The 14,761-nt window shown below is 40.1% G+C and overlaps 1 protein-coding gene across 1 annotated transcript; it reads right to left on the bottom strand.

Annotated features, from left to right (window-relative positions):
- Positions 1–616: 616 nt before the first annotated feature.
- T265_12522 (hypothetical protein) lies at positions 617–3,288 on the bottom strand (the record flags this gene model as incomplete). Its single annotated transcript, XM_009164158.1, has 2 exons — positions 617–718; positions 3,192–3,288. Coding segments are annotated over 2 exons (198 nt in total), but the record flags the coding sequence as incomplete, so codon positions are not given.
- Positions 3,289–14,761: the final 11,473 nt, after the last annotated feature.

A 14,761-nucleotide genomic window follows, 5' to 3' on the forward strand; every position in this document is an offset into this window, starting at 1 on the left:
ATGAAAATGTCATATGGCGCCAAGTGGATGACAGCAAGCATTTGTCTTGAGCGTCAGTCAGAAAAAGGAGGGCCTTTTTTTTGGTTCGTGGCGTAAACCACTAGAAAATCGTCTGAGTTGTAATCTGTGCAAATTTTATCACTGTTTTCTGAGCTTGATAGACCTCCATTTGCAACATGCGTACAATTGGCCTACAGTTCTTTACAAAGTTCTGCAGTTTTTGAGCCAACTCGTGACGAGTTATTGTTCCAGTTCAGCCAGTCTTAATGCCCATTATCTATTGGCTTACACCACACTATGCTGTTCTTTTGGAGAGGTACCTTTCATGGGAATCTGCACGAACATACTCATGGCAGTTTCACTTTAAAAATTCTGAAGGAGGTATTTGTTTAACACAGTCCTATTAGTAGGTTCCATCAATTCATTTGTTTGCAGTTTTGAGTTCATTACACGTAGACCGTATCATCGTACAGTATGAAATGCACCAAGGATATCATCTTGGATGTTATAAATGTTTCATAGCATTTTGTGTTCCTTTTTTAATAAAACAGCGCAAACAACTCTATGACAATGACGGATTTACAAATTCTGAATGTGTTTCTTACTCAGTACATACCGGAAACAGATTTAACCAACGCTTTTTCCCATCGTTCTGGTCGTGCTTTCCTCTTGTTTGCTTTCCTATGTATTCGTCCCAGATATAGACGACCGAATGTACCTAGAGAGACCGAAGCAAACAGACTGTATGTTGGAGATGTTCGACGTGGGTGTTAGAAGTGAGTAGAAATAAAGTAAAGAGGCACACTAATCCCCGGTTTGCAGCGATCACGAGTTGGATAGATCGAAGTCACTCTTTCGCGGGTAGACTTCTCTTTCGATAGTATTCTGTCCTCAGCAATCAGCAGTGGTCAGACCCGAGTCAGCACTTCACTATACATTTCCGTTGGTTGGAACCATATCAGGATTCTACAGCTTTATTTTTGCATTCGAAATTCACACTCCTAACTCGAAAACCAAAAGTTCACAGACCGCAAGTGTAAACAGTTTCTATTTGGTAATAGCAGATGCGAAATTCGCTCGACATCAGACCCCTGATAAACACCCAGAATTGTCCCCAGTTATTTTCATGATCTTCAAGGTAGGCAAAGGGTTCAGAATTTTCGCAAACACTTTGTAACGGAAGCCTCGGTTTTAAAGCAGCAGCCCACCGCATCTTGTTGTGTGTAGGAACACTTCCACCCACTCAATAACAGTCGGATTATTGACACATTCCGATGCACGTGCCAAAACAAACCAAAAACTTTTCAGGTATGCGGTCCTCTCAGCAATAAACTAGTCTAAAAGTGTTGACAAATTATTCAGTGTTGTTTAACCACTTAGTTAAAAATGTAATCTTTTATTCGTTTTACCCTGTCTACTTCTCGCTGAATGAATCGAGTAGAGAGTTTTCTCCTCAATGAATGGCACACCTTTGTAAAATATCAGTCTGGTCTACTCGCTTTGTCTGCTTTTGGTCAAAACTCTGTTCATCATCTACAGGCCTAAATGGATGTTTCCCATAAACTCAAAAAGGAAGTTAGTTTAATGATTTTTTGCCATATTTGTTCTCAAATTGAGTCCATGATGGTGAAAGGTATCGTCTGTCATTCTGCTGATTAGGTCCCAGTGTGAGATGCTTGGATAGGGCGGCTTGGGTTTCCACTTGATTGGTCGAATACATTTTCTAAATTTGATCTGTCTAACTTCAACATAGCTAACCCAGACTTCACCAACCATCAGTTTGCCCAGTCATCGATTCGCCGACTTCATTTGTTCAATTGTTAACCCATCAAAGTTTCAATTCGCTAATTTCACCGAGGAGCAAGTTAACTGGTTTCCAGTTAATCAGCAATGGTCATCACCTAATAAAATAAGTCTACAACCAATAGGCTTCGTTGGAAGAACCTAATAACTTGCTAAAATGCAGCATTAAATCAGGCGGCTGTGTGCTACCAGATATTGAGTCAGGCCACGCTCGACTCTATGGTCATGTCATTATGTGACGCTCTGGCTAAAATAACTCGTCGGTGAACAGCATATCGCATTGGCGAAATACACTCATTTTCATACCACTCTGGTTTTCACTGGAGACCTTGAACACAGCTTAGTCTTACTTGATTATGTTGCTTATGATTCAAGCAACTGGATGTGCTGCAACAGACAGCCTCAAGTTTCGGCTGCTACGATATTCGCGACGTCGTGCTACATGTCTAAACGTAATATACTACTCATAGGGTTGCTGAAAACTCTTCGACAGCATTTGGTACGTATTTGCTAGGAGTGTTTGACTGTTCTCGAGATTGGAGAGCAAGAAAAATAGCTGCCGTATTCTCGCTTGAGGGATTATCGCTTTCGGGAATCGTCTGACTTCTAGAGATCAGATATTGAAGTGACGAACTAACGAGGAAGATGCCGCTGACTATTAATTAAGAGGGGCAGACAAGGAAACGGGAGAAAGGAAAGAGGGAAGAAAGATGAGGAAGTGAAAGATTAACTAGTTGGTTGGACGATAGTATAATTTAATGTGTAGGTGTGAAGGCATACGTTGTTTGACTGAGGTTGAATTAGCGAAGGGTGAAAAATCCGCGCCGTCACGTAATGAAAAGCGGATGAACATACTACGAGTATTGATAGCTTTGCTTGTAAAAGAGCCATAAAGCAGACATGAATAAATCCACTGAGTGACAGTTCATTACCCTGGCTCTTACACAAATCTCTAAAACTTGGTAGAAGATAAAATCAGCCTTGACATACAAGCGTTCGAATGAAAGAAAGGCAGACTAGTGTGGACATGTAAAACTGAGGATAGCTTCCTTTCAAATCATAAACTGAACAACATACCCAATGATGTGGGTACAGGCTGGAAATTTTCTCACAGCTGTAGAGTAGAAAAAGTTGAAAATTTCCTTTCTATTTTTTGTGCTATTTTTCGCGTGATTTTGATCTGCGTTTGTGAAGATCGAATGAATTTTTCTTAGTTTAAGGAAGAGAGAGGAAGTCACAGTCTCAAGGTGCCCTGCTTAACGAATTAGGTTAAACTAGATTAATGACACCATAGAAGTGATTGTGCGAAGATAAGACTAAATCGTTTTCGATTCAAGTGAGATCTTAATCTCCACGAAACCATGGTAGGCTAACGGTTTCAGACTTACCTTCAAGGACGAGCTTTTCAAGGATAATTCTCTGTTCGGGTACATACAAGTCAGCAATAATGTTGCACGCGTCCTTTGCTTTTGGTGAAAGATTCATAACTAGAGATGTTCCGAAACTAGATAGACCTAAGCAATAAGAAAAAAACGAATAGAGTTGGGTTATAAAGTTAAAACGGCAGAGACATTGACCGTGTTTGTAGTTTTGAAACCTTTCAGCTGACAGTAACCAACCTACTGTTTGCATGCAGGGAACCTCATTAGCGAGTGACAATCACTGTGATGGTCTTTGGTTGACTGACATGTTCAGAAAGTAGTGTCAAGAGTACGTAAACCGCTGTCGAAAAAACAACCAGGATTCCATATTACACAAGGTTTCAAACGAGTTAGTAAGACTATTTACTAGCATTTGGGTATTAATCTGGTTTCGACGGGCGACCCAACTGAATTCAGCTGCATCTCTTGTTCTTGATGGCCTCTAGTTGCGTGTGCTGCACAAGGCTGTCTCATATCTCAGTCGGTAGGATATTTGACATATCTCTGTACATTTTATGGGCGTAAGGTTTTTGAAAAGTCTTCGACAGCCGGCGGCTGGTTTTCCATTCTTTAAACTCATTGGGTTTGCACAGTCCCGTTCAGCCTTATGTTCGACTTGAACTCGAACTCTTATTTGCATGCTAGTTTGTGTATAACACTAGACTTAATTAAATCAAGCTGAGTCTTTAGTATAGGGTCTTCTGCGCCTACCTGATGAATCTCAAGAAGGTCCTAATCAATCGTGGGATGTTTAAGAGTGTTCAGCAAACTTATCGACAGTGTGTCACGTTTGCCATACTGCATAACTTTCGTGAAACCGAATGATCAAGACGGTAAAAACGTCACCACTGTTTTCTCGAACAGTAATGATAAAGGGACGATTTTGAACAAACGGCCTGCTGGCTTTGTTGGAGAAGCAAGCTTTCACATTGCTCATTCAACCCGATACATCTCTTGAGAATACTGCCAAATACGGTTGTGGATCAGCAAGTGTGAGAAAAACGGCTGGTTTCCCAGGAGTGCTGTACTCAATGTCCTCGCGTAATACCCCCATGACAAAAGACGGGGAAAGATTTAAGCAAAAACTTTTGCGTATATTTGTAATGTACTATTCATAAGGTTGCCAAAAATCCGTCGACAGCACAAGACCGGTTTCGCCCTTTTTGGGGCTCATCAGGTAGGCGCAGTCCCTGAGAACATCAAAAACGAGAGATTCATCTGGGTTCCAGGTGAGTCTCTCGAAAAACCAAATTAGTTTGCAAATGAGTGTATCTTCGCAAACTTTTGCTAAAGCTGTAAGCTATGGAAGATTTCTGCTGTGAAAGTCGATACAGTCAGTAAGAATAGTCAAAGTGAAGGACAGAATCCTTTGGCCTATGGACGTAAAGACTATTTTACTGGTGCAATTTTGGACTTACGAAAAGAATCCAGTTTGTCTCGCTTTCTGTTACCAAACATGTATCATCTAGCGAACGATTCAAGCCGATGGGAAACTACAAAAGACATCTCTAGTATTCATTCTGGACATCTACATCATCCTTTAGTCACTGCTTCGTATCAGCAAACATCGAGTTAGTTAGTTCTACTGAATAAACGGTAACAAATTTTCTGGGGAGGCGAATTTCAGGGAGTCGAATAACGTCGACCATAGGTTGTCAACAGTTAGCAAAACACTCAAAGAAGGCAATAAAAAACAGGCCGTACAAAGCATTAGTTTCTGAGTTGTAATGCATTCTGACTATTCTCTGCGAGGACAGAAAACTGCCACATTTTTTAATCGCAGTTGTCCAAGTAAAACTTCCACGGACCGAAGCAAGAATGTCGCACTGGTTGGGGTCTAGATTGGGCGACCTAAGCAAAATCAAATCCATTCAAAATACAGCGGTAGCAGCGGACACACTAGCTGAATGCTCAGAATATTTCCATTGTATCAACATATTATTTTTCCTGACCCGGATGTAAGGACAAACCACACCATTTCAACTGGATTTGTAAGCAGCACAAGCCTAGTTTGTTTTGGCAATAACCAAACACAATCAGGGCATGGAGCCAACTGTTTATTCTTTGTCCTCCTTGTCTGTGTTTGTGCGGCCCAGCAGACCAAATGAACGGGCAATGAGTTCCTTTAAAAATTTGAGTGTCATCTCCTAACACCGTCACTCGATGGCTTTATCTGAACATGACCCACTGGTAGCGATAAAAGTGCAATCTGGCGCGCACATCATCAACCCAACTCGCCGATTTAGCCATCTTTGGGTATTGACACGACATTCACGCTTTAAACGTAGCCCAAAACAGACAGTTTGTCGAATGTCATACCAACTGAAAAATAAGTTCACCATCCTGTGCTTACAGTTGGAATCTCGTCAGAATTAAGGGGAATCAGACTAGTTGCTTCGGGGCACTTATCTAACGCGAAGCAGTTGGAGTTCAATCACCCACGAATAAATTGTTCCGCTATCACTCGCCGGTTGTAGTTAACGTATTCATGCATACTGACCTCAAGAACAGAAGCAGATAGGCTAGCCTATTACCTTCAGTATCCTACTTGTCATCAAACTGTAACTGCATTGGATTCACTTGTGGTTAAAACCCCACCGAAACATTAAAATCTCTTCATTGTCTATAAACTAAAAGTAATCCGCTCAGACAGCAATGCATCAATCAGTTTAAATTGAAGCAGTCAGTAAACATTAGATGATATGACACAAACTGCATAATGGGACGATTAGTGGTGCCATACTGTATGTATACAAGTTTTTCACATCCCTAACTAGCCATCGTAACTTAATCGCAGCAACCACGTTTTTTCTCAAAAAGCGTAATAGCTGAGGGTCAGTCGATTGTCTACTACGGAAAGCGGTCTTTTGACTAGATTTGATACTCTGCAAAGCGATCAACTTCAGTCATAAGCTACCTATCAGTCGACCGGGTTAACTTAAAATCCACTTCTCTATCTTTTTGACGTCCCGAGTTTTACTGGTATCTGCATTTTTGAAGCGCTCAGACGAATGCTTCCAGACACCAAATGTATTATCTATTTTGAAAGCTACTCTGACAGTCTATACTCGCTGTTACTTTTTGACCATGAAAATGTATTTACGCTTCGGGATAAGTAACTTCCTACCACCTGTAATTGAAATGCAATATACATTTGAGTCATGCGTACATTTTGCAGCATGTGAGTGAACCGTCCTTAGGAAGTTTGATTCTTCATCTTCGAGTAATACACTGCTCGCCGAGTATACCATTTAGGACGCCTTCATCGAGAGTTTGTTGTAATATTAAATATGAGTGTGACACACTGGAGTTTTCCACTTTGCAAACTTTGACCTCAGGATCCTTAATTCGAAGTTATGGCTTTGATAGGAAACAAACAACTCAAAATCAACTCTGCGTTTACTTATTTTGGCCGCTGAAGTTTACAGACATTCCAGTTCATAAGTTTCGAGTCACTGGCACACCTTAGGCGGACAGTTGTCATAAGATCAGCCTTCTCAACGTCAAAGATGAAATCTTTGCAATAATCACGTGCAGCTGACTTAAAATCGGTATTCAGAGAAAAATGTCCACAAGAAGCATTTTAACGCGCCGCAAAAATGACCTTATCTGTGCAGGGCATCAGGAGCACGAAACCAACCGTTTTATTTTCTCTCTGTAGATTTCGAAAGCATTTTGCGTAAGTAACTTGGTAGGCAGTATAAACTAATCATCAAAAGCTCGGCGAACTTGAAACAGCTGTCAGTACCATCATTTTCTTTTATTCCGGTAGAAAGATCAGGGAACTTGTGGGGCTGCTTGCACTGAGTTCGCTATTGTAACTCCGTTCAACCGTCGTATGAATTCAACATGTTCCAAAGTGTTTCGTAATTTCGAAAATGGTCTGAAGTTTGGACGATTATCCCTTCGACGAAGAAACCCTTTTGATCAAATCTGAGACTCAAGCGTCAGAAGCGCTTTTAAATGCTTTTTGAATGCAATTGTGCTCTATATCTCCATTTGGAGGCAGGATCACAGTGAATTATCACTGCTTCTGTCCCGACTGCGTCTTGTTTTGGTCCGAATGCAGACATCTGCATTACGCTTGTCTTCTATCTGTGCTTCATGTTTTGCATGTAGACATCTCTGTAGTGCCTGCATGTAGAGTACGAATAACCAAGGCTTTTTTACCTTCAAGAATTTTTAGTCCCAACATTAAAAGAGAGGAAGAAATTAACGGACACACTACCTAGAACTTTAAAGTGTTCTAACCTACAAAAATTACTACGGTGTGCCACCATAGACGTCGACTAACCGGGCACTACCATTTGAGATACCACCTATAAAAATATAAAATATAAAATATTGACAAGACTGCTAATATCTTGAGAGCATTGTACAATTTTTCATCTCCATGTTGACATTCCTGCACAAACTTATATATCCTAACAAACCAGAATCTCACTTTTCACAGAAAAATGTGAAATTGTTGGTACACATGCAGGGCGCCCCCTACCATTCATAATGGCACACTTGAGAGATCCGACTTTAAGTATCACGGAAATAGCGGGAGTCCTATTAGTACTAAAAGCATGTCTTTTACCTTCTAAAGCCGACTTTTTTGAAAAGCAAACATGATGTCATTTAACTGATATTCTCAGCTAAACTACTCTCGTGTTTTAATTATTCTTTCGTGTACTATCAACATCATTCCCATTGGTGCAGGCAAAGATCTCCTAGAATCAGGTTCGAATAGTTTTTTCTACCACATGTTGTCTCCCCGACAAGCGAATTTTATTTATATTCCTATATATTCTTATATATATTCATATATTCTTATATGCATTGAAGAGGGGACTGTCGGTCTCCCATGGTTATTACCGTTCCTCGAAAAGCCTGCGGTGATGTTGTAAATCACAAAGGAATGTCACCAGCTTAGAAGAGTAAATTTTATCCTCAGTTGGAAGAATCCATTCGAAGATTGAATAGTTCTGTGATAAAATTTTATTGTAACGGTGATGTTGTGATTGTTAGATTGGGTTAGAGTCAACCCGGTTTAGCTTTATCTCGTCCACAGAGCAGCCAAGCAACGTTGTCGTTCGGCCAAATGGACTACACCCATTTGGAACCAGAACTGAACCGGAAGGTGACCACATCTAATATGGGTCCGGTAATCACCACGCTCTTGGTACTTTCGGTCAAATGCCTTATTAATATCAACACGAACAAAGCAGAGTTTATTTTTGTGAAAAAAATAATAGCAAGGTTGCTGGAAGTCCACCGAGTATTGTCCTTCATTAAATTATACTGCTATATCTCGAATATTGTACCAGATGAAACATGAGGTGGACTGGTGTAGTACATTCATAAGCGAAGGTTTCGGGTGTGTCCCGTGAGAAACACACTTGAATGCAAATAAGTTTATTTGTTAAAAGCAGAGCATATTTATGTGTTTAAACGATCGTACAAAAGCTTCTCATGCGAACAGTTGTTCTTTTTCTTTTCCGTGTCAGAGTAACGGATCATATATCCTCTGAAAAATTCTACCTTTTGAACCTGACCGATCACTACTATGAACACATTTTTCCCAGGTTCTTTATTGATGGCCTCTCAGTAGCCGTCTGTGAGCCAGGTATTGATCGGATGACATTGACACGAGAAACGTTCTAACGAAACGTAGATCGACATTCCGGTAGAGTGCAGTGTGTGTCTTATCACGCCTTAATAAAAAAATCTGGCGTGGAAAGGTGAGCATGTACTCTACTCATGGCTTTTTACTGCTAAATTTGTCTCTCATATATTTCAGTCGTAAAGTACAATGTGTCTGAATTTAAACAAATTTGAAAACCGGCATCATTGCTGATTAAACTGTAATTTTTATTTGATTGAACGGTTTTACCACAGTCCAAAAAGTGCGCCTGAACGTTAAATATTTGGGGCACAAGTCAGTGAACTATGAAGGGTTTTGTCATCAGATTCCGTTTGCTTGTTGCAGTTATCTAGCAACTCATTCTTACCTTTTTGTGTACGTGGTCATCAATTCATTTACTGTTATTAATAATATCGCCTACCACTATAAGTAGTATCCAGATCATGTGAGACCACAGAATTTGTAGCATAAATTATGCCAATTAGACTGGAACAAGTTATAGCCAGACTGACACTTATAGTGTCGTGAGATAAGACGAATCGCATATGAGTCAAAGGTACGGCACAAGCTACTTCCACAAAAGTATTCCACATTAAGGAGTTGCACAATGTATATATATTCATAATCTAGATGGTCTTAGATAAAATTTTAGTGCTTTGGTTCAAACCCTATTTAAAAATGTTCGATCTCAAAAGGAAGTACTTGCAGAATTAAATCGTTTACTTCAAAGACGTTGCGTTAATTGGGCCTAAGATTTGGGCTAACAAAATTTACCCGACTGCCTCTTGTGCGACATTCTTACGTAATGAATACAGAGCTGTTTGATAAAACGTCATGTTCAAGGCCTTTCTAACTCTATCCTATATAATACAAAGAGTTGGCCGAATTTTTCTCTCCTGGATGCCCTCTGGCAAGTTATTAGAGATATAGGTGTTTCTGACGTCACACTACGCAAAAAACATTTCGCAAGTGCGGATTTATTTCGCAATTCCTGCAGTGAAATACAAGATAAGCTGATTTTCACCAAACAAATTTCGCTTGCGGGTTCCATAAATCTGCTCTCTTATCTTCATACAGACTGTTGAGAATGACACGTTTTTTTCAACAATGCTTGTATTGACTTGATGGAACATAGTCCTCATGAGGTCGCTCAAAGCCATTCAGCAGTCCATGACTGGTTCTACCCTTCTTGGGGCTCAAAAAGCATGAAAACCCTCAAATTTCCATCAAAATCGTAGTTCATTAAACTTAAATTATTTGCGACTTTGCAATCTAATTTGGTTTATTGAGACTGTCGACTAAACTTCAGCGGAATCCCCTGTTCATGAAACTCTAAAACCTCAGGTAGCCTAGTTAGAGCACATTCATTTAGACTATATAAACGAGAAATTTCGGTAGGATACAGTTGAGTCCCTGTTAAGAAAGTATTTAGTTATTAAGTGCACATGCTTTTCACAATGTTTGTTTTGTTTGGTACGGAACAAAATGGATTACTAGAAGGTCTCAAGACAAGAACATTTATTGTAATCTATGTGATGGCGAAAGAAAATTTACGTTCGTAAGAGAACTGCTTTGTGAAACTCACTTTAGTTTGCTTGCCACATAGAATTTCCCCCTTATTTCTTTCAAATGCTTCTGCATCAGTGAAAATTCAACGTTTTACAAGGGGTTTCTTAAATTTTTATTACCTTACCCATGCTGTCGTAGCACAGACAGTGGCGATGCCTCTTAAAGACGGTTTTACTTCGTAGACTTGACCCACAGATGCACATGCATTCTGTTTGCAGATAGCCTGAAGTGCCCACTGAGCAACGCTTTGTCCGCAGACTTCTGAAGGCTCCCAATAGACAGTACCCTATCACATATAGTTTGAAAAATAAAAAGCATAATATCTGGAAGCGCTTGTCTTGCAAGTAAAGAAGGTTTTACCGTCTTTTTGATGGAAAACCCGCTGTTTGAACTTATCTTTGACTCGTCGATTATGCTAAAGCGGATGTTCTTAATCAAAACCAAAGCTTTCATTCTTCAGGTTGCTTTTCACATTTCAAGACTTTCTATGGGTGAGTAGAGTTTTGCTTGAGGGTAACACTAGTGATCAGAATGTGCTAGATACCACAGACCATCCGTCATAGGGGATGCAATAGTGGCCGAGAGGTCTGATCACCGACACAGGTTTAGCGCAATCCATCAAGAGAAAACTGATGCTGTGATTTTGTTGAACGGCGGCCACATCGAGACGTCAAAAAGCAAAATTAATTCTTGCTTTGTTGGTAGTGGGAGGAGATTTGGAATTTTTGTAGACATTTCCTCCTGTAATTGAAGTAAATCAATGCTGAAAAACCGAGAAGCACTGTACAGCTGTTTTATCCCTATTGGAAAGCATCAGTAGTGTACATCTCACGAAATTCCGGAGAGTCTCGAACCCGCGACCTCCTGGCTAGTAGTTTGAATACTTAACCGTTCGGCCACGGGCGGCTAATCAGCAGTGTGATTAACTCGCACCTAGACAAGATATAGCGCCGCTCATCCTTCAATCACGGGATCCACATCACGCGGTCACACGTGTTGACTGGTTCCTCCAGCAACGACTACTCAGGTGGAAGTTTCACTCATCGGTTGAAGTTTATTCTTCCACTGAGCTACTTATAGATTGTTGGTTGTGTGGGGAGATTTGGGATTTTTGTGGGGATTTCGTCCCAGTAAGGATGAAACAGCTGTACAGTGCTTCTCGGTTCTTCAGCTTAGTTTGGCTTCACTTACAGGATGCAATCTCTAAAAGAATTTTCGCTTTCGCAGAGCAATTGCGTTGAAAATGTGAATGTGAAAATTTGCATGATGGAACCTAAACTTTGCATGGTGTAGAAACTTTCCGAGTGTGTTCATAAACACTAGCTTACATTTTTGCGTTTAAATAAACCTACGTAATTGCTACATCAGGTACAATTAGCAAGGTAAACAGCACAGAGTTTACCCAAGTCTTAGCTCACTCAAGTTTGATGATGAAGGAAGCTTCTGGCTCGTCAAGAAAATTCAATGCAATCCTACATGTGTATGCAACAATGTGGTATGGACAATCCAACCGTCATCATCACCCCAATCATGTTTAAACAATGGGGGCACAAAAAGTTTTGTCTCCGAAAAGAGAGAATTTCTCTTCTGGAACCAGTTTTTTAGAGATTATAGTTAAAATTGTCCTATTTATTGACAGACATGCAAAGTTTTACTTGCAGCAGAATATAGAGGCGGATGAAGAACTTTGCTCGCAATAGGCAAAATTTAGGTGCAAACAATGGTCCAAAAGTATTTGATGAGGACAACGAAGAAGAAGTTTCGTAAGATTTCAAAGTGACATGTTATGCTGTAGATGCGAAAAAAGAAGACATCCGAAACTTTAGAAAAATGACTTTATCTATACGGAGGAGACATAGTTTCATTATCAGCCACGTTTATCAGACATCATCTCACTCTTTCTGAATTAATGTCAGGTAATGCAGCCAAAACAGGACATTATGACAACTTAACTAAAAGTCGCAAATAAAAGTGACAACCGCCAACATATCGCTACGCATCACTACGCGCCGTAACAGCACACTGACGATGTCACTTCGATTGGTGATGGAACGTTTGAAATCACATTGCCGATTTTAGCGAAGAAACAGAGGGCCACAAGGGATAAACTCCCCACATGTTCCGGCTTACACAATTCACAACAATTTATGTTCGATTGATGAAAGAGAAAACCACGCATCGAAAATGACGAAATATTTTAAGTTTGGTTGTCAAACTTCTGCGCTCCAGAATACTCCGTTGCCCAAATATTTGCATGCACTTATCAAACAAGTATCCAACATTCTCACACCAGAAATGACCCATTTAAAATGGAATATCAGAATCAAGTCAAACATTAGGGGTACTCCCTAACCATTTAATCGTTCTCATACTAACAGTTGCGTTAATTATTGCCAGCTGCCCGGTCCTCTCCGGACCGGATAATTTGGAATGATGAGCAAGCACAGTGCACAGCATTACTTGTGCAAATGATTATTAATCACTGGTGGTGTGTGGAGATGGCTACGACCTATTGGCCCGGCTTTCACGGTTAGTAGGTTGAAGCTGATATAACTGCTGAAGTTTTCTGTGGAGAAATATTTAGTTGCACAAAGGATGGAGACGCTTGTCGTTCAGTGCAGACTACAAAATAGAATTTGAGCTGCAAAACTACTGCTGTTATTAGGGTAATATCTATATTTCCAAACCACTTAAGGAGAACCTCATCTATCTGTTTTGTGATTGGGATGTCATTCATGAGGGGGCCAGAACATCAAATCAGATCTGTCCCTAACCGCAACTCCGATGAAACACCATCTAATGGTTTTGTCTCTCACACTACATGCGATAAAGTAATCTGAGCTTGATCTCTCACTCACTGCGAATTTCACTTGAATAAACAGTGTTCTTCATTGTAACGAAGAGCGATAATTAGACAAATGTCGTGAGCAGTATCTTAAAAAGAGTCTCTTTCCATTCCTGCTTCAAAAACAGCAAGTGCAGATTGTATATATCACGTTCATCAGTCGAATCGGGGATCGCATGAGGGATGAATGTAAGCCAAAATGACAGTCTACCATCTCTTGAGATCGGAGCGAAAGATCGTAAATTCATTGACGTGACAACTTTGAGTCTTCTGAGGTAGGCAGTGGATGAATCAGAAAGAACTGCATCTAAAATCCAGTTAGTTTGTCACGCCCAGGACATATAATATGTGTCACCTCACTTCACGTAACCACCTACTTTGTAAGCTGTTTTTCAGTACTGATTTTACGAAAGTTTTTGAAGTCTTTTTGAAAAGTGACGCAAATAATTTTATAGTTTAGTTAAAAATAATTTGCTATGTCACTTGAGATAGAGTAACTTATAACACAGTAATCAAACGTAACATATGTACTTGGTTAACACATGACCAATCTACGGCGTTTTGGCAGATTAGTCTTCGCTCTTCATATTTCGACTAAGAAAGCTAACGCGGATCTGTAGCCAACTCAAATGTGACCTGACTTCACGCTAATTTTTTTTGGTGCTCCCTGGATGACTAATGGAATACCTCTAGAAAAACCACGAAGCCGTTTTATCCCATAAACTCCCCATGTACCGTCCCATCATGAAATATAGAGAAAGGACCCAGACTTTCGTATCAAGCGAAGAATGTATTAGTGAAATCTCCAACGTACCAGTTCATCGCAGTGTGAAGTCCACTACATAGTAAGCTGTGTTTGCAACAGACTATTTTTTCAGCATTTTAAGCAATGAAATTGATTGTCAAACATTGTTTTTGTGCAGCTTTGACTTCGAGAGGTACTACTAATCAATAGAAAGACGGGATGAAGTTCCAAGTGCACCAGTACTTTTCTTTTACTTAGTGTTAAGTGGTTGCAGGAGTGAAGAAAAAGGCAATGTCTGAATATATTTCATACGGCAAAGCCCTCTAAAACAGGTACTCTTATGCTTGTCCGAACCAAAAGTCACTAGTTTTGTCTGGAACACACAGCGATGGACTTATCGCATTTTTGGTGGCTTCTATACCTAGCTGTTAGGACGTTTTCTGTGCACGTTTTATGACCATGGATCGACATTTTATATATCTCAGAATTAGAATAGCAAAACAAACATAAGTTGACCGTGTGAAACAGATATACCTTTTCCACGGTCCACTTGTGGCCTTTCCTTGAAATGTCAGAGGCTTTGATATTGTTCTATCTTGTTTTTACTAGTGGCTTGACTTACATTTGGAGAGGTCAGAATAGGGAACAGCGACCCCCATAAAAAATAACTAGGTGCCGGTTAAATTGCAGTTGTGTATGCTATGCGATTCAATCCATTGCCACAGTTTATCATCTTGTGCCCATTCCAA

Source organism: Opisthorchis viverrini (genome assembly GCF_000715545.1).
Source record: "Opisthorchis viverrini unplaced genomic scaffold opera_v5_3, whole genome shotgun sequence".
NCBI lineage: Eukaryota > Metazoa > Platyhelminthes > Trematoda > Opisthorchiida > Opisthorchiidae > Opisthorchis > Opisthorchis viverrini.